The following is a 20077-nucleotide window of genomic DNA, read 5'->3' as shown; positions in this document are numbered from 1 at the left end:
ATTTACCCAACTGACAAAGCAGCCCACTGACATGTCCTCGAGGCTCTTGCAAGACACCAACCCCAGCTTCTCGAGGTGGTTTGCTACTCAGGACTCCTCCCCGGAACCAAATCCGACTGCCAGGAATGACAAAAGCACCCACGGAGGTGAGAAGAAAAACACTGAGCCTTCACCCGTTTGCTAGTTGCCAAATCATAATGGGTGCTCAACACTAACAAAAGGCATCAAATAGATTGACGAGTTATTCAGCCTCTAAAATAGTTATTATTTATGGGATGGGACTGCGTTAGGATTGCGGAAATTCAAGTTCAAACAGAGACGAGGAAGACAGGGAAAGCTTTATTAGATTCCAGCTTAACCACGTGTCAGCTGGGTTACAGGAGAGCAGAACTGGTGGTAAAGGTAAGTTACCAGCATGCACAACTGGGTGAGAAACGGCAAGGCTGTATTCAGAGCAGGGACTTGGCTTCAGGTCAGGGCATGCACACCAGAACGCAAGCTAGCGAAAGGGCAAGTGGCCGGCTCAAGAAGTGTGCAGTGTCTATTTTCCATGCATTTTGCTGAAGCGGAATGTTTTACCAGAGAGAGGAAATCAATTCCATGTGAGTAGCATCCCTCTGCAAGGTACCGTCGCCGTCAGTGCTACACGACCAGAGGCAACAACATGCGTGTGCTTGCTTTGAATACAGCCTCGGTGAGAGTCAAGGCAGGGAAGACCCCGTGATATGCAACATGCCTCGGAGAGGGGCAACGCGAAGCGCCGGGGAGATGACTGTGGCTGGGACAGCTGCCCTCACCCCGGTGAAGGAGGAGTGGAAGGAAATGCTGTCCCTGCAGTCCACGAGTCTCTAAGGCTCATGTCCCACGGGGGGAAAACCTGCTCTGCATGTACAATCAGTAAAGACAGTGTCAGTCTGCTTCCTTGCTCACTACCAGCCTTTTGTTTCCTGTGTCTCTTGTCCAGGCTATGGGCTGGAAAGAGCAGCAGCTCTGAGCCCTGAGAGAAGGAGCTCTGAAAGAAAAGATGAGAAAGAACTTGGCATTTAGGCTACTGCATGGTTAAAGTACTAGTCAAACCCATCTTACCCATTTTTTCGATTTATTTAACTTCCAAAAGGTGCACACTAAAGCATTAAGATTTACTGGTTTGGATTCCTCTCTGTACAAGTTCTTTCAACCAGCTTGAAACACAAGGCTTTACAGATAGAAGCACTGAAATACAAGATAAAACAAATCTAAATCCCAAATCACTCCAAGAAAAATTGTAGAAAATAAAAAACAAAAAACAAAACAAAACAAAAAAAACCCCACCCAAAAATACCCCCCAGAAAAACTGCAGCACTCCTCAGGGAAGGAACGGACTGCACAAGGAGGAACACAAGGGGATGGAAGGCAAGCTAGTGTAGTCTCTGCCCAACGCTTCTCTGTGCTGGTGGCTCAGGGGATGGAGTTCAAAAGATCCTTGAGGAAGCTGTCGGGATCATTGATTTCTGATAAGAGTCCTTTAAACAAAAGAAGACAATACAGAATAATTAGATCCGCAAAGTGGTTTCTGCTGCCCACATTAGGGGTTTGTGCTAGGGCCTGTGCAAGTTAATAACGACAGCTGCAATGTTATTTTAAGTATGGACAAGACAAAGATAAACCCTTGCTGGATGCATGTGCAGAAGGGACTGAGGTGTGTAAGTTAAATCCATGTGGCACTTGCTCCTGGGCAACAGGGCACCTACAGGGATCCTGCCAGCTGGCTGCCTGGCAGCTCCATACGCTGGCCAGTGAGAGACTGGCCAGGGGCAAATGAGCAGCTTCTCTGCAGGTGGATTTTCAGCATCTCCTGACTCCTGGGGATACCAAAATCCCTCCGGCAGGAACTCTGGCTAGCCCATGGTCACATCTGTTTATCAGCCTTCAAACCTCAAGCTGTGACATACGTATGTATGTTTAACAGAGCAGGAGGAGGACCCGCAGGATCAGGTGAGAGAAATTTTCCTGTCTGGAGATGCTCAAGCGTGTCTCCAAACTGTTTTTGAAACAGCTGAGGCAACAGCTGGAGCGCCCAGGTCTCCTCCTCTCCCTGCCTCGTACAAACAAGCTGCCGCAGTGGTGGCAGGAATGCTGCTGTCTCAAGCGAGCAGCAGTCACGAGTTGCATAAGAGAGCCTATAAAAGGGAAAGCTCACACTTACCAGCCACATCCAAAAACTCGGAAAATGTTTCAACTGGCATGAACTCCTCCTGGAAGGTTTTCAGGGCCTTGTCTGCAGCTTCGTGTATTGGCATGTCATTGTGTCGTATGAATTCAGCAAGAGAGTAGGACCAGCCTCCCTCTGTGTTACTGGTAGGCACCTTCTACGAGAGGGGAAAATGGGGCCAAATCAGTCCAAAACCCAACTATTCAGAAGAATAATTGCAAACCCTGATGCCTTCTGCTGTTGCTCTTGGATTTGAATCCCTTGCCTCTTGTAAACAAGCCACTTAAAGTTATGTAACTTTATAATCTTTTTGTACAGAACACAAACAAGGTTGCAGGCGTTTTCTCACCCTAATTATTTAACACGTCTTTGGAAGCTGCAAGTTTCTTCCCTACCTCCTTCCTTACCCAACTGTTTCTGTGCTGCAGCTCTGAATATCCTGGCTTTAGTGAACCACGAACAGGAAAAAAAAAAAAAGCAAATACACAACACAGGAGGAGTGCTACAAACTGGAAAAGTCTCTCAATTCTTCAGATACCAAATTGCAAGGGGTGCAATAAGCACACACAGCCTCTTGTGGCCTTTCTGCTCATACAAGGCCAAGTCTTATGTTTACAAGGATCCTGGAAAAAGGGGCTTCAAACTCTTGTCTTCTATTTCAAATACGTGCAGATGCTCAGCTTAGAAAGCTGCTATAGACGAACTTTAATGTTTTTTCTTACCTTGAACATGTTGTAAATGAGATCTACTAGGGCCCAGAAGAGAAGGCCAGAGCGGTACGTTGCGTATTCCTTCACTGTCTTATCTGCCAGTCTGGGAAGATAATGAAATCAATCTTTAAGTTAATCACTTTACTATGCTTTGGTAACTGATTTGATGAATAGCACGAAAGCTGAAACGGCCCAAAAGCCTATCAATAATACCCATGGGGAATGGCTCCAGTAAGCTTTGCCGCGTGCTCTTGGACACAAAACAAACATCAGGCACCTGCAATTTCTGTGCAACCATTCCTAGGGCTCGGGAGTCACTTCACCAGCTGTGCCCAGCACAACCAAAGCAGGTGAGCCAATAAAACCTTCTCTCACAGGAAGAAAACAAGCACAGAGGGAAGTGCACTGCTAAGACCGTGTAGGAAGTCAACAGCAAAGTTGGAAAAAACAATGCACAGCCCCCTGCTCAGAGTACAGCGGTTTCCTGAAGAAATACCTAAATCTAGGTTTCAGCCACAGGCTGTATCAATGACAGAACATCTTTTTGCTTCTAATTCACAAATGTGTTTCTCAAAGACACTGAAGGAAATATCTTGTCCTTGAAGAAACAGAGGAATTTCCACTTAATATCTTGGTTATTCTATCACCATGAAAGGACTTCTTTTGGAAATTCAGCATCTGGCTGAAGAAATGCTATAAAAGGTGCAGAGCTGTCCTGGGATAACAGCTCCCAAAGTTTCCAGGATTAATCACAAACAGGTTCTGGCAAGGTGGAACCTCCTGCCAGCAACTCTAATGGGTTTGGAATTTTCTTACATGTGTTTCTCAGGTACATCTGCCTCCATCACATGCCGCTTCCTGCTCACCACTTAAAAGCTCTGGGAAAAAAAGCCCTTTTTTATGCATCTAGAACTAGCTCAACTGCCACTGAAGCAAGTCAGCAAGACAAAAGGGTATCGTCTGACCACGGGCCCAACTGAGATCTGCCACAAGTTGGGGTGGTTTTTGGGAAATGAACGTTTTGCTGCTTTTGTTCTAAAAGGCTACATTTGTGTGTCTGCCCTGAAAACAGACAGCCTGGTAGGTGGCAGTCTGCTTGGGCAGCTAGGCTTAATTATTTAAAGGAAAACCAATTAGTAAAGGTGACTAAATTTCCACGGGAAGAACAGCAACTTAGAGCGAGGCTAATTCTAGACTCCCAAATACTGCAAGACAGAGTTTCTTTTTATGTGAATGGTTTTGATCTAATTGGAGTCTGCTCCTTTAATTGAAAACTAAAAGGCCCTTGTGGGTTAAGTCTGGTAGCTACCTTCTAGAACAGCTACTTCATATAATAGCTGCCGCGATTTCATTAAGGTAAGCCGGTTCAGGCTCATCAGCTATACATGAATTGCCAGCAGAAAGTTAAACATTAACACTTCAGGAGCCTTCCTTCTCTCATGAATATTTTAGAAAGGTCACAGTCAGGAGCAAAGGGAAAAAAATCAAAAGGATATTTTCCTCCCAAACTCCACATGAAAGCTATACTGAAAAGTGACTGTGGAGTTTTTCTAGCCAGAATTCTTGGTTCAGTAATAACGAGCAGGTAATAGGTAATTTGATTCAGTTCTTTGGAGTTTGTAAATCGTATTTACAGAAAAAGAGCAAAACACAGAACCTCCTATCCATTCTGATAATTTCATCTTTGGGTTTAAATACAAAGTGTTTCTAAAACACAGAAGGTGCTGAATGTCTCTCACTTCGGTCTGGCAGATGCACTGCGATAGCTGTAGCACCTGGCAGAGACAGAAGACATTTTTGGCTAGATTCTCCTCAAATCTGTCTTACACTGACTAATCCAGCTGAGCAGCTGGATAAAACACCTAACCACAGGGCAGGGCACAGGCTGTACTTGTTGCCTTCACGTTAAGTATGAGGGAATGTAGAGTATTGCCTGCATCTTCATTAGTAAGATTTACAGGCCCTTTTTAGGATCACAAGTTGATCCTCAGCTGCTTTTAGATGCACTGTTGGTTCCTAGAGTGACTTCCCTCCATCTCCCCCCAGTAAAGGGAGCAGTGACTCCTTCTGCCTCTCTAACCCTCGCTCCCAGAGAACACCCTCGCACTACATCTAATGTGGAATGCTAATTTTAATCTTTTGTATGCAGACATATTACTCTGATGTTGGCTTCCTCTTTGCCTTAGTCTACAACTTCAAGGTATTGGCATCTGCAGAGCATTTCACCACCCATCGCCCTCTTCCTGATTTTCCACAAGAATAAATAAGTACAGACCCTGGAAATAAGAACTGCCATATTTCTATTTCTGAGAGGTATTATCAGTGGAAGGCTTTGTGCTCCCTTAGTCTGCAGGGATTAAAGAAAGCCCTTGAATAAACCTTGACATAATTCCCAAGAACTATTTCTGAGTGTTTTCCCCTGAAATTCCAGAGATTGGATGGTTTAGCTGGAAGTTTCTTGCTATGTCCATTTCAATATGCTTCTATTACATACATACTTAGAGATAAGTTTTAGTAAATTTACTGAGGGTTTTAAAAAAAACACCAAGCAGGCACAGTAAACCCACACAGGGGCTTTGCTTTACCAGTCTCTTTTGTGGGCCACGAGAAAAGCTGCACACCCTTGTGTCTGAGAAAACAGACCTCCATGATCATATCTCCTGTAATGGCTAAAGCCCCTTCCCAGAACTCAGGCAGGGTGGTGGAAAAAGGAGACACAAACACAGAGCAGACAGAGCCTGAAGAGCAAAAACTAGCACAGAAATCAGTAGAGGAGCTCCTTTAAGGGCTCTTTCACTCTTGATGCCTCTAATAGCATTGATGCATGCTGTGTTGTGTGTTACTACAATGTAATGACTTTATCAAACACATAATTAATGTCATCAGAATAAGAATGCCCTTTAAGGCGACTTAGAATAATAATGAATTTATTCCTAATTATGACAGCTATTTAAAATCATCTTTTGAGAAACTGGAATTCCTCTTCCTTCTCTGGAAATATGTGCTTTTGTCAGGCAGGCACAGCCACTTATTCTTGTACTTCAAGTGCTTGACAGCTGCTATTGATTTTTTTTCTTTCTTAAAAGCAATGGCATTTGATTTCTATTTCTATTTTTCTATTTAAGGAAGCTGGTGCACTGATCAAGAGCACAGAAACAGCTTCTTTAGTAAGGCAAGCAGAGAGCATGCTAGCAGCTCTGAAACAGCACACAACAGAAGTTGCTATGGTGTTTCACTTGACGTGGGGGCAAAAAGCATCTCACCATTTTCCTATCTAAGCTCCTAGGAAAAGCGTCGTTTCCACTGACTGATCCACTCTAAATAACATCCAGAATTGAACGCTCCTGCTCAAACCTCTGCAACGCAGAGTACAACGCTACTCAGCAGAGCTAACATCTGCCACCCTAAAACACGCAGGCTCTCCTTTCCTCAGCTCCCCACCGGCGGCCGAGTGTGGGCTAGGGCTGCTGTGACAGCCTCGGCGGGGTCGTGGCTGACCTGCTGGCTCCCCCTGGTGACACCACTCGCGCGTGGGAGGTGATCAGGAGCCTCCTGAGGATCTCCACTCGCATGGCTTTCCACTTCTCGGGGGGCGAGATGTGCAGCGCCAGCACGGTGTAGTAATGGGGCCCGTCCACCTCGTAGGCACTCTCCACCCACTTCTCCTTGGGGTGCTCCATGAAGCTCTGGAGGTTTTTCTCCTCCCTCGACGTTGCTCGAGTTCTGAAACACAAGGGAAGTGTCAGCAGCTGCTCTGGCTCATACGTGTGTTCATTTGCTACATCTCAGGAGCCTTGAGATGCTGCATTCACGGGGTCCCCATGCAGGGAAAAGCAGTGCTAGCTGGGCACTGTCAGGTTTTTCCCAAATACATCCACTGGTTGAGTATTTACTCCCAGTGAAGCAAACAAATCGAGCAAACTCAGTTTTTCTTGGAGCTATGTATGGTACTAGAGAGGTCTAGAAGGCAGGTGGTATTGCCCCAGCACAGCACAATACTACTGTAGAACTATTTTTCCTTTTTTTCCAGAGAAAAAATAGTCAGGCCAGCTAGTCCACGTGTTCAGGTTGTACCATCTCCCATCTGACACTAATGACTGCAGCTCCTACAGCCAGGCCTTACAATCGAGTTATGTTATTCCTCTACTGCAAAAGCAATCATTGAGAAGATACAGGCCAGTTACAAAAGAGACAGTGAATTTACTGTAAGCTTATAATTTTTTTCCTTTCCCCTAGCTCCAGTCTCTTCAGGAGTCCTGACACCCCAGAGCTGAGCGTGTGAACTGTGTTACTGCAGACAGTGCAAATATGTATCACACCATACCACGGTCTACTGCTCTACTTCATCAGGAAGAGGTTGCCAGCCAGGTAGGTCCCTCGATTTTTAAGTCAGATACACTCTCCCTATCAGCAAGGTATAAAGCAACATCCTAGCAGACAATGCTGTGCCTGGTGTCAGTGTTGTGTGGCCTTTTCATTTGCTACATGACGCAGCTGTAGTCAACCAGCAGCTCTTCATTTTTGCCATTTAATACTGACGTGTCTTTAGAAAAAAATAATGTCTGGAAACGCCATAATGCGTTTTCATACAACAGCCGCACAGCGGGTTCTGGGCTCTCTGGTGCCAGTAAGCAGACTAACGAGATGAAAAGAACAGTTTCATTTATTTGTCTCCCAAGGGACTCAGAAAACAATAGCACATGGATCTGGAGATAGATAATAAAACAATAGACAAATTGTATTAGAGTCAAAACGTTGATTAGTTCCAGGCAGGAAAGTGAGAGAGATTTCATTGCACTCCATTTGGAGTGACCTTGGTGGAAGGGGCATGTATTTTAACATTTATACCCTCATGTAATTAGTATTGCTTCCTAGTATTTAACTACACAAACAAAAGGCATATGGGCAAGACATCTGCACATGGGGTACTGCATTATCAGAACCAGCTCACGCATTCCAGAGCATTTAGGTGTTGCTAGATTTGTACACTTAAGACATAGTGTCAAGCCAAAGCACGCCCTTATATTGTTATGCTTTGCATAAATCTTAGTGTAACACTTCAGCAGAAGTGTTCCTATGCTGCTGTTTATTGGTAAAAAATAATAATAATAAAAAAAAAAAAATCTTAAAAACATCAGGAAAATCTGATGGCCCACAACACTACAGGAGAATTCCAGTACGTCAAAACTAGAAACAAAAGTATTACTTTAATATTGGATAAAATGATACCAGGATTAAGTTTTCAACTATAAAAATTACTTCATCATAGTGTCTCTCTTCTGGCCGCTCCAGAGCCAATTAAGCTGGCAGTGTTTCTTTAATAACCCCATTGCTCACCCCAGAGGTAATAATTACATCCAGAATGGAAAGAGAAGCTAATTCCCAATTGCTTTTACTCAATAGGTTCCCTGTTATCCTGCATGTTCAGGCAGCAATGCTTCACCCCGAACAACATAAACTTGTACCAGTCTGCTTAAAATGTGCAATTTGGTTCCTCCCAACACTCTTGTGTGATTTTTCCACCATTCTTGCCACATACACGTACAGAGCCCTTCTAGACCTTTCTGAGACTAAGAGCGGCAGGCGGGTGTTACTAAGAGAAAGGTACTGACGTGTTGAGGACGTAGAGCACCGTGTGGATTATGTATGGAATGAGGTGTATGTTGCTCTCCCTTCCTCCTCCTCCAGTGTCTATGCTGAATGATTGCTCCATTGCAAAACGAAGGAACAGCAGTTTGATGTCATGGACATTGAGCTGGTAGGTGGGTTCCCGCTGCCCTGTGCATTCCTGGAGGTACGTGTTGTGTCTGAAAAACAGCACTAAGTGTTACTTTATTAAAAACCCTTTATAAAACTTGAATACAGTTTCTTCTTCCACATCACAGCTCAGAATCTGAGCTAGTATCTCACAGAAAAGCTTTAAAGAATGAACAGGATACAAAAATGCAAGCACTGCCACCTTCGATTAACCTCCCCAAAGGGAGACTCTCAGCTTACTCTGGCAAATCCAATTCCATCTGCATACATATATACAACTCATCAATACTATTTCCCCATGACCAGGGCCTGGGATACAGCTCCCTGGCTGAAATAAAGATGTTAACACCCCCAATTTCTGATGTGACTGTACAAACCAGCACAGGGTGGACCAGAGAGAGCACTGACAACAGGATGAACCATCTCCGCTCTAGAGAAGTGGTCAGGCTCCTCTAACTCACTGCCATCCTACAGAGCTTTGGAAATCTACACAAAGGAACCCACCCGTTGGGGGCAGACAGGTTTTTTTTGTAACGCACCCACGAATCCACAGTGTTACTGCACACTGCATCTTCAGGAGTGACTGGGGGCTATGGGGGTGATGAACGTATCTACTTATATGAAGCCAAGAAGCAAACAGACACCTGCACTTTTTCAGGAGACGTACTCTTGATGGTAGAATCTGAAATGGCTCAGGTTTACTAAGATTTAGCTGCCATCACCTTTGATTCCATAGTTTGAAACTACCATGCTTCTGTGATAACATGTACCGACTCACCTACCCATCACAAAACAGCTCAAGAAGGAACTTTTCCTACTCACCGTGCTAGGCAAGTAGCAAAAGCAGACTCTGGCACATGAGGTCCCCAGACTGGCAGGAGCCCATTACACTTGGTGTTGGCATTTTGTAGGGCTGCACTCTCCCATTCTTCACGGCCACGAGCAAGTCTGCATTGAGAAAGCAAGCCACACCCAGGCAAGTTAGAAGCATGCAAGCTTTTGTCTAAGAAACTGTCAAAAAATTGTCAATTCCACAGCTTCTTTAAACTATGGAGTTCACTCTTCAATGTCCAGGCCTGACCTCTATTTGGCACATCAAAGCAGACCACAACAGTCCATGACTCTCTCCAGGCTGCGAAGTGACCAACTCACAAGCAAACCCATCCTGAGTTACAAGGTCAAGTGCCACGTTCAGGAACCACCTTGGAAAACAACAACAGCCACCACTACCCAGCTTGAGAGCAGACCGTACCTTACAGCTGCGAGGTGGCAATCATAGTGGACAATGTTGAAGTGAGAGACTGTGCTGTATCCCTGTTGTTTTCGGGGCTTGTTCTCAAACTCCTCTAGTGCAACACGTTTGGTGAAAGTATAAATACCGAGGACTTTCGTAGGCTGCAATGACACAACAGCCCTCTTAGAGATCGTTCACACCTCGTACCATTTCCATGCTGCGCTCAACTTCATCTCTCCCCTTTCCTACCTCCAACTTATATTGAGAAAATCTTTTTTCCAGCTTTCACTAGGAACACACTTCCTCTTCCCAACCACCCCTGGAATTACTGATCTCAAGAACCCTCAGCTGGTGAGAGGGCTTTGCAAACATAGCTCACTTTACCTGAAACTTGTATCCTTCCCGGCAGATGCAGCAAGTCAGACCTGGTTCCTCTATAAGCTCCTCCATCTGTTTAAGCAGCGCAGTCTTGGTCACTACCTGACCCTTCTCATTTGTCTGAAAGAGAGGACAGCTCAAGCAGGTTAAAAAGACAATGATGAACACCACCATCCCCACCACTGTGACAGGAATGCCCGCCCCATTTCCCAGCCTGCTATTAGCAACCGTATTTACTCTCCCAGCAGCACCAGGCAAAGTGTGGGCTCGAGCTCTGCAACATCTGTCAATAAATCATTTTACACAATTCCTTGTGTGGCAAGTTTTAGCAAGACAGAAATAAAAGATCACTAGATCACTAGTCTGCTGTCAGTACAAACAGACATTACCGTCATCCCCAGAGTGCCCAAGGCCTTCTGTCTCATTGCCATGGCCATACGCTTCTTCTCTGCACGTGTCTCCTTCCGGGCAGCATCAATCTTCTTATTCACCTCTGGATGTTCCCTTAGTGCCTCCAGAAGATTCTCTGCTAACGTCCCGATCCCTTCATCACTAGACACCTGCTCCAGTTTGTGCAGGTTGGTAATTGAGTCTGTGCCTATCAGCACCTAACGGGGATTGAAACACAATACTTTCTTCAGAAAAAGGGTGCACATGACAGTAACTATTCCCTCTAATCCCACCCACGACAGCTGAGCAGAAGCACCAATCTGCAACAATTTTTGCCAAGTGTCTTTCTTCTTTGATGCTCCTACGTGATGGACACTGGACCCTAAAACTGTCTATGAGACTGGGGCAATCTGCCTCTACACTGGCCATCATTAAGAGGTCAAGTGGGATGTGGGATAAGAGCATTCTTAAAACAAGAATCAGGCCCCAAAAAGCCTATCAATACTACATAGCTCACAGTCCTCAATTAACTTCTCTTCACATTGATGTGTAAATCTCACAGAGTGAGAAGATATTGAAGTAAAAATCTCTGCCCTCTTGACTTTTCCAGACTAGCAGGTGATACCTGGAGCTGGTGCGCCTCTCCAAGTCCAACAAAAACCAGCACACAATCAACTACTATAGAAAAAACTGCTTAGCTACAGCCACAAAAAGCAGCGTAACAAGCCAGCCATGTCCTATTTGGCTTTCAGAACAGTCTCCTTACCTGCGTAGCGGGGTGTTGCGTGGCAAGCCCACGGAGCAGGCGCAGGATAAAAGGAAGTGCAGGTCGTGATAAGAATTTCTTCCATATGTCTGCATCCAAACTGCACAGAAAACAAGAGGCAGCAGCTGAAGGGCAGTCACCCGTCCCGAAAAGGCACTTGGCGGTCAGCCAGCAGCACAGCTTGCAGAGCACAGGCTGCAGGCAAGACAAGCACCCTTCCCCCCATGTCCCTCCTCCATTAATTAAAGGAGTGACATTCACACTTCCATGTTGTGCACACTAACAGCCATAGTGTCAACTTGGGATTTGTTTTATGCTAATGAGCTGGCCATCAATAGCAAAAGCTCTGTTACAGTGCAATAGGTAAGGACCAGGCAGGAAACACAAGCATCGTGATACTCAAGAAACCAGCTTGGATGGGTATCAGATGGGAAGATGACAGGCTTTTTAGCCCATTCCCAGAGTAGCACTGTCTCAGACCCTCTGTATTGCAGCCGTACCAAGCATACATGCTTCTGAATGTGGATTTGTTAACAGCTTTCTTGGAAAGCCGTTGTGGTGACAAAATGAGAAAGGATGTTCAGGACAATCACATACAGTAAGTAGTGACTCTTACTTCTTTGCACTGGGAATGTGCTTTTTCATGTAGTCAAGGGCGTTCTGCGTAATTCCCTTCTGCAGGATGAGATCTTTCAGCTGATGGCCGTTGCTGTTGTTCTTTATTCCTGCTGCTATTTTACAGAAGCAGTCTAGGAAAACTTTATCATCTCCACTGTGCTCCTCATCATACCTGAGCGAAGACAAGAAATGGTAACTTGGAAGCTCTCCAAAACACTCTGCCTGTAATTCTCATTACATTATCACTGAACACGTGTACCTACTCCAGCTCAGAGACTCAGAAAAGCTACTCAGGCCCTTGTCATCCCAGAATATACTCTAAAGCCCTATTTCTCGAGCTACACGCTCAAAGATGTCTTTTAAAAACGGCTTAGAAGTGGAATAGGAAATTAAGCTTATGCACCAGGAATCTCTGAAGCTTTGCATTACACTGAAGTAATGCAAAAAAAAAAAATGCGGGGAAAAAAAGGTATAGACTTGTCAGTACAACCGATTGCACGTGCTTTTAGTTGAAATATGACAACATACTTATCAAAGTTACAGTAGGGCTTGAATCGATCAACCAGAATCTGCATTTTCTCCATTTCCCCGAAGGACAGGTAAGGGATGATGCGTAACAAGCCTTGCAAGACGCTGAGATTGGAACGGACAAAAGTGCTGTTGATCTGATCGAGCAACATGACCAGCTGATCTTTGTCACCAGTTAGGAGGAGGTTACCCTGCAAAGGAAGAAGATCACGATCTGTGTTCAGGAATAAATCTGTGATGTTCAAGAAAACCCTCCCTCTAATAGCTGGTAGATACTCCAGTCTTGAAGGATTAGAGCTCTGGACCCTGCTGGAGAACAATACCCTGCCTCATTCCCAAATGTCTCATGGAATGGCTGCAACAACTCTTCTAGCTGACAACTGACTTCTTCCACTTACTATTAAAGAATTTGCTGGTCAAGAAGGTCTAGAAATTCTAGCCCAAAGGAAGTCAGATTCCTATACACCAACAGTTTCAAAAGATGAGCAAGAAACTCTTCTTGTTCTCAGTGTAGTCAAGATACTGTTTTTATCCTCAATTAGCTGGAAAATCAATCATGTTTTCAACATGTACAAAAACACTCATAAAAACAAGGCAGAGCTGTGTCTTTTCTTGTCTCTCATTGGCCAGTGGCCCAAAGCAGCAAGGAAGGGATCCAAACAGTGCTAATAACCCCCACCGCGACTGTGCAAGAATCATCCAAAAGCAGCCTCGCAGTGCTTTTGGTTCAGGGCACTCCTCTTGCCCTACCTCCAAGGCCTGCTAAGACATGCCAGCAAGCATAACAAGGGTTGGACTCCCATTTAAGAGTCTTCTCCAGCTCCTGAAGCCCAGCATCACCATAACAAGCTATTTGCAAGCCTTGAATCCCAGTCAACATTTCCATTCGTGCGCCGAGCCCCAGGCACTCACCTTGTCCTCGCTCAGAGGTTCTGCGTTGGATTCATCCAGTATGATCTCCATTATACTAAGCACTTGTTCTGCCACGGCTGCTCCTCCGCTGTCCTTACTTTCCTGCTCAGCCACCAGAGCCTGGAGAAGATGGCAGCAGTTACTGTAATACCAGCAGTTAACTGGTTTAACTGACCCCCACACTTCTGCTCGCTAACAGATAAGGAATGGCTAACAGTTAATTTGCACTGCCAGTCCAGCAACATTTCAGATCTCCTGCAGTTGTCATAAGGCAGCATGACAGTCAGAGGTAGTTTAAATCCATTGGAGTCCATGGAAAACACTTTATGAAAGTCCAAGTTGTCCTTACCAAGTTAAGAGTTCCCAGCATGACATTCAAAGTGTTCATCTCCGGCTTGACCAACTGCTGACGATTTATCTTCACCTTCACACAGTAACTAAACAGTTTTAACAGCACCTACAAAATACAAAGAATGCATTCTCTTCAGTACCTTCAAAATGAGTAGGAGAATTTTGCTGAAACTGAAAGCACCCAACAATATAGCTAGTTTCCAGACCTCTGGGGTAAAGTACAAGCCAGATTTTTACACCAAGATTAACCTTAGGACAGCTCTGGTTTTCAAGTAAGGCCAAGGCAGAAAACAATCACTCTGCAAGATAGGATTTAGCCTTAGAACTCCTCAAGATAGAATTTAGCCTTACTAATTCCTCAAGATAGGATTTAGCCTTACCAACTCATTAGCTTCTACATACTTCTGAGTCTTTGTAAAGAATTGTTCATCAAGAGAAATGGGAGAAGGAAAAAGAAATTTCTCAGGTTTTCATTAATTAGTGAATCGAAACCTCTGCTCCAACACTTAAACTGCCATACAAGACAATTAAACTTCACTAACATTTGTGGTATTTTCCAGCACGTAACTCCTGACCCTGAAGAACAGAAGCTGAGACTCACGGTTAAGAGGTGCCGGCCCTGTTTGAAGTCCTTGATTCCAGTCAGCCTGTTGAGCATGCACTCCAAACCTCCACACTGGGCCATGACACCTGCCATCTTGTAAACTTCTTCCTCATCCTCCTCTTCATCTGCAGAACAAACAAATTTCTCAAGAGAGGAAGTAGCTACAATATGGCAAGCTCGTGAAGCCCACAGGGGACAAAACAGTGAAGCAAAACCAGAGTACAGCAGGACACATTTACCAGCAGTTCAAGTCACTTCAGCTGTATCAAATTTGAAAAGAATTATGAGCAAGGGCCAGACAGAATGGTGCTGTGCCATGCAAGTGTTTGCATTTAAAGCACAGACTTAAAGCATTGTTAAAATGCTCCTCCAACTCTAGGTGAAGCAGGTAAATGTAGCAAAAGCGATGTCAGTCGACATCAAGCTCTCTGCTGTAAGGATAATACTGTCACTGCTCTGCAGTGAACCTCAGATTCCAAATCTAATCCAGACAAGTGCATTACCAGTAGTAGAGTCGAGAGACTCAATGAATTCCTCAGTTGCATCTCCTAGTAACCCTCGCATGCGGTAGATGATCCTCATCGGCTCCCCCTGCAAGAGAGGAGAGTATTTTATCAACTATATCTCTGCGGACACTTATATACAAGTCCAGTTCTCATTACAGTGTGTAACAGACACTCCAGCCTCATTTCTCCTTCGTGCTGTTTTGACTGCGGATGGCAACACAGAGAAACTCCCTCATCCTCCCCTTCCTGAGAGGAATTAAAACCAACACTAAAGCCACCACCTGCAAAAATACCAGTAACTCATCTATTGGTCTGTCCAGCTTTTCCTGGCATTGCCAATTAGATTGACAGGCTGGTAATAAACAGTCTCTTCCTCTTTGTATCTCCCCCAACAGTTTCCTTTAGCACCAGCGAAAGATCTAGCCAAGCAAAACATGTTCATCTGCAGAGAAACGCCCGCTTTCCACAGCAAGCCTTCCTCTGAGGGTATTGCACAGCATACCTGCGAAACACAGCGACCAGGCACAGCCCAGTAAAAGAAGCAGGAGAGGCTAATGGGATGAGTGCTTTCAATTAGATAAGATCTCCAGTGAGGGAAAATGGAAAAGGAGGAGTTAAAGGCAATTTAATGAGCTTTCAGTAAGACAGTATATTACTAAAATGAGAGAGCCAAACCCACTGAAGCACAAGCTGTGCTTTTACTCTGGGAAAGGGCTAGTTTTCCAGATGCATTTTCAGCTGGAAATACTGACAGCATATCACTAAACTTTCCATTTTAATCCATAGGTCTGAATAAAAAGCAGAAAAGAAAAATCCCAGATTTGGGAGCAGGAGACCCTGCGAGAGAAAACCTGTCAGAAAGCGCACTAAGCCTAATGTGGAATAAGCAGTGCTTAATGTCACAGCAAATACATAAGCACGGGGAAAGCCCCGGGGGGAAGATCTGCTCAAAGGCCACGCTAGAGACCAGCAATTAACACCACAGGGGCCCTGGTAAAATGGCAGATGAACAAAAAAAGCCAGTGAGAGACAAGGGGAACAAAAAGGGGCCCGAGGTTGCGTTCTTGTGTGCCTGTCTATTTCCTAGGGAACGTGAGCCGCAGCTCCAGAAGCGCTTTGCGGAGGTGCACACAAAGGGAGACAGCTGAAAGCTGTTCATGGACAGGATTGCTGAGCAAACTCTGCCTTTCAGCAGCAGCACTGTATCCCTGGAGAGCAGCACGCCGCCTCCAGCTCAGCACCTCGCCGCTCCGAGCGGGCTGGCAGGCAGCACCTGCCATGATTCCTCTCAGGAACTTCATCAAAGTTCAAAGTAGAATTCACAGATTAGGATCAGCACCTCACTTCCCTATCCAAGTTGGGACCTTCCTAAAAAATTATCACTGTCACCTAGCTTTAGGCTTGATTTTGCACCACAGAAGGCTCTTTTTTACTTAAATAAAGCTTGATAAGAATCATTTCCCTTATTCCCCATTCACTGAAAACAGGAGTTCTGTTTGAATTCTTCCCCACAAGCATAGCAAGCAGCTTCAGGAAACCAAGATCTCAGTCAAGGGTGACTGCAACCCAAGAGTAAATGAGGAACGAACAAGAAATGTTGGGCAGATCAGTTCGGGGTTTTTTGTTGTGTTTTTTTTTTTTTTTTTTTATGATCCCAAGTGCTACTAGCAGTGCCTCTAAAGAACATATTTGTAATGGGCAAGACTTAGAGATGGATTCCTTCTCAGTGGGAGTTTATTGTAGTGGCTACAAGAAAAGGAGGAGCTTGTTCTGGACCACATCCACCTCTGGAACAAGCTTACTGTGGACTAGTCCCTTAAGGGACACAGTGGACTAGTCCCTTAAGACTACTGGGTCCATTTCTTCATCTGAAAAACAGGCAACACTGCTAAGAGCAAACTGGGAGAAGAAAACCAAGTTCTTGAGATCCCTACATGAAAAGCACAAGAGGACAAGTGCAAAGTAATATGGAGAAATGTTGGATGCTCGCTCTGCATAAATAACTTGGGTTCACCTCTGAAGCGCAGATTGATGGAGCAATCTGGTGTCCTTGTCTGTACAGACACATTAAACTGTCACGTGCAGATGGAGTGTGAAATGTGCTCTGAAAGGCAGTGACACAAAGTTCAGCTATTTCCCCAAAGGAATGTAAGAAAGTTTGTTACTCAAGATGACAGTTCATGTATCTGATACGCTACATGGGTAAGTTCAATACGCTCACCTCAGCATTATGTGCTTTTAAATCACTTATGTTGCAGAATTGAGCAACGGTCTATCCAAAGAGAGCACAAAAAGGTGCTGAGCAACTATACCCAAGAAATTATATGCCAGAAAATAAATTTTGACTTTGTGATTTTTTTTTTTCTTTTTGTTTTTTTAATATTAAGGACAGGTGCTTTGTGCTGTTAACATACATGAAGATAACACACACCTCATTAGTGGGGCACCACACCTTCTTGTAGACCTCAGCCACAGGCAGATCCAAACTGATAATCTTATTGTTCACCAAAAGCTGAAAGGGAGAAAATAAAAAGTCAAGACAAGCTGACACTGCATCACCATTCCAAGCACTCACCAGCTGCCTAAAAATGGCCTCCCCATGCACCTGTATGAGAAATCCACACGTGTGCGCTCTCACCTCCATTCCACTGTCATCCTCCAGCAGAGCTACCAGGTCACAGTCCTGACAGATTTTGTTCTTGATGTCCCTCATGAGTGGCCCAATGCCAGGCTCGTTACTGCTGTAGGGATTTCCCGGCATTCTGCCCTGTAAGAAGTCTTCCTGCTGGGGATCTTTCTCCAGAGTTACAAAGAACTCTGTCACTTCGTTCTCTTCCTAAAGAACAGCAGCACAGAGTAAGTTTTCCTCTAACCACATTCCCACTCCTACATTTTTACAGTAGCAAGTGACAGGATGTCCCTAAACCTTCAGTCCTGTGGTCCGTGGTGCACCCTGTGGTACACTGCCACACGTGGCATTTAGAGGATCTCTAGTATCGTTAGTGAGCAAATTCCTCAGCATGAAACAACACTGGTGGTTCTGCTTTTCTGCACAGAGCATGCCACAGCAGGGAACTTGAATACTGAAACCCTAAGATGGGATATCGTATTACTCCAGTTCTACACTAGCTAATATTAAATCATCATTGTAGACACTATTGGGTTTTTCTCCAAATGCAAGCAAATACATCTATTTAAGAAGTCTAACTTTTTAATCGATGCTACAGCTGTATCTATACTTACAGGATAGATAATACTGCACAGTCTCTCAAAGATGAAGACTGGAGTCCTGTAGTCATCGAGGCTGTAGCGTTTTGCAGTCTCTATACACACTGCCATAAATGCTTTGGTTTCGGATTCTGTGCCTGCCAAGAAACGGAAGTATTAAAAAAAAGACACAGGAGTCAATTTTACAGGTTCCATTTTAACTCAGCATACACAATAAATTCATCTGCAATAAAGCACCAGACTTTGGTGCCCTCTTCTTTTGCATATCCACTATTTAAAAGATGAAAGGCTATTTATTGTATGTTTACTAGGAAAACCCTTTGCACGCTTGGGCTGCAGTAAAGCAATCCCATAAAAAGGAGGACGTTTAAATTCCTGGAAAATAAGAGACAACTCCAGGAATGTTATTTACCTTTTCTGTGCCAAAAGGAAATGCTGAAAGGTCCAAGCCATAAAAATACCCTTCACTACAGTAATCTTTTAGGAAGAAGTTCTTTGTGAGGCCGTAACTATCTGCTTTTTCATCTTGGTTGACCCAAGCTCTGGATTTATGGAATCAAAGTGGCTTTACCTGTTGTCATATCCTCCAGCATCTCCAGCAGCATGTCCTGGGTTTCATCGATCAGCTTTGTTCTCTGTACAACTAACTTCCTCAAACACAGGTAACCATTCAGGACAGTACCCACCAGTCGGCTTTTGAAGTGCCGTTTGATGGACTCCACCTCCACGAAGGAAGAGAGAAGACCTATAAAGCAATGACATATTCAGGAAGTGAGAGAGTTGGATTTGTTAGACCTAAATGTCATGTGGCCAGCAAGCAGGGCACAGTATCATAAAAGCAGCACAATGAAATGGCTTGTTACAACTCCCATTGTCAGTCTGGGGTTTAAAGCTCACTTCCATCAACTGAATGGTTGGAGGCAAAACCCCAGCCTGTGAGAGCTGCCTTGGAAGTTATACCAGATGGGACCATGGTGAGGGAATGAGGAAAGGGTATAAGGAGTTTTCTAAGGGCTTGATACAAGATTTGGCGCTTTTGGACATTTTTCCGTTGCAAGACATTTCAAAAGCAGATGACTGCTCCCCGTCTAATATTTAAGCTAGCTCTGATGACACGACAGCAAGTGCAGTACATGACTTAGTGACTTACATCACCAGATTGGTCACTCTATAATAAAGTAAAGAATCAGTAAACACTTGGATTCTTTCTCCTGACACATTTATCAACATGATTTTTCTTGCAAGAAGACAGGCTTTATGAATTAGTCCATTAATTTTTGAAGAACATGGAAGAGGATACAAAAAAATGACCTAGTTAATGACGTATTTCCATTTCCAACAAGTTTTTTCAAAAGTATACCCTAGATGATTCAAAAAAAGAAAAGCTACCATAGAGTAAGTAGGTAGGAAACAACCGGCAGGAATAAATCAGCAGTGTTTGCAATGGACCCAGGAATTATACTGTACAATAAATGCAATGACATGGAGAAGTGGTATGATGAAGTTTGCTGATAACATGTTACCACAGTTCAAGTAACTAAAAACTCAAATTCATTGAAAAAGAGGAAAAATCCATTTAGGGGTTAAGTGCTAAATTGATAGCAAAAGTCCAGTGCTGATGACTGCAAAACACCAAATCACATCTTTTTGAAATGCTGCTACATGTTGTTACAGAACAATGATCACCCCATCTCTAATCCTACTACAGAACTTGCATCAAGGACACCAAATACCTGTGAGACTCTTCAAGGCATATCCCTGCTGCAAATCAGTGCTGAGTGTTGCTTCCTCCAAGGCAAGTAAACGAGCTATTTCCTGAAAATAATCGACAAGCTTATTAGACAAGGGACTGCAATGCCAATAATGACTAGCTGGCGAGTGTCTACCACAGAGTGCAAAGGAAC

At 44.3% G+C, this 20077-nt stretch overlaps 1 protein-coding gene across 2 annotated transcripts in view; it reads right to left on the bottom strand.

The window, feature by feature from the left end:
- Positions 1 to 1082: 1082 nt before the first annotated feature.
- The window catches only part of UBR4 (ubiquitin protein ligase E3 component n-recognin 4), a 77768-nt gene continuing 58773 nt past the window's right edge, over positions 1083 to 20077 (bottom strand). For both annotated transcript variants that reach the window (XM_074924673.1, XM_074924674.1), the window contains 21 exons: positions 19907 to 19988; positions 18745 to 18918; positions 18189 to 18310; positions 17584 to 17781; positions 17377 to 17457; positions 14943 to 15030; positions 14437 to 14564; positions 13834 to 13941; positions 13485 to 13604; positions 12573 to 12763; positions 12043 to 12216; positions 11427 to 11526; positions 10660 to 10878; positions 10277 to 10390; positions 9911 to 10053; positions 9481 to 9606; positions 8514 to 8708; positions 6400 to 6624; positions 2914 to 3004; positions 2186 to 2348; positions 1083 to 1502 (listed from right to left, as the gene is read on the bottom strand). In XM_074924673.1, coding sequence (XP_074780774.1) covers positions 1438 to 1502; positions 2186 to 2348; positions 2914 to 3004; positions 6400 to 6624; positions 8514 to 8708; positions 9481 to 9606; positions 9911 to 10053; positions 10277 to 10390; positions 10660 to 10878; positions 11427 to 11526; positions 12043 to 12216; positions 12573 to 12763; positions 13485 to 13604; positions 13834 to 13941; positions 14437 to 14564; positions 14943 to 15030; positions 17377 to 17457; positions 17584 to 17781; positions 18189 to 18310; positions 18745 to 18918; positions 19907 to 19988 — 2907 coding nt within the window. In that variant the 3' untranslated portion in view covers positions 1083 to 1437. The remainder of the gene's footprint in view (positions 1503 to 2185; positions 2349 to 2913; positions 3005 to 6399; positions 6625 to 8513; positions 8709 to 9480; positions 9607 to 9910; positions 10054 to 10276; positions 10391 to 10659; positions 10879 to 11426; positions 11527 to 12042; positions 12217 to 12572; positions 12764 to 13484; positions 13605 to 13833; positions 13942 to 14436; positions 14565 to 14942; positions 15031 to 17376; positions 17458 to 17583; positions 17782 to 18188; positions 18311 to 18744; positions 18919 to 19906; positions 19989 to 20077) is intronic.

Source organism: Athene noctua, chromosome 22, assembly GCF_965140245.1.
Source record: "Athene noctua chromosome 22, bAthNoc1.hap1.1, whole genome shotgun sequence".
Taxonomy (NCBI): domain Eukaryota; kingdom Metazoa; phylum Chordata; class Aves; order Strigiformes; family Strigidae; genus Athene; species Athene noctua.
Note: the sequence above shows the minus strand (reverse complement) of the source record. Positions and strands in the feature narration are given on the sequence as shown.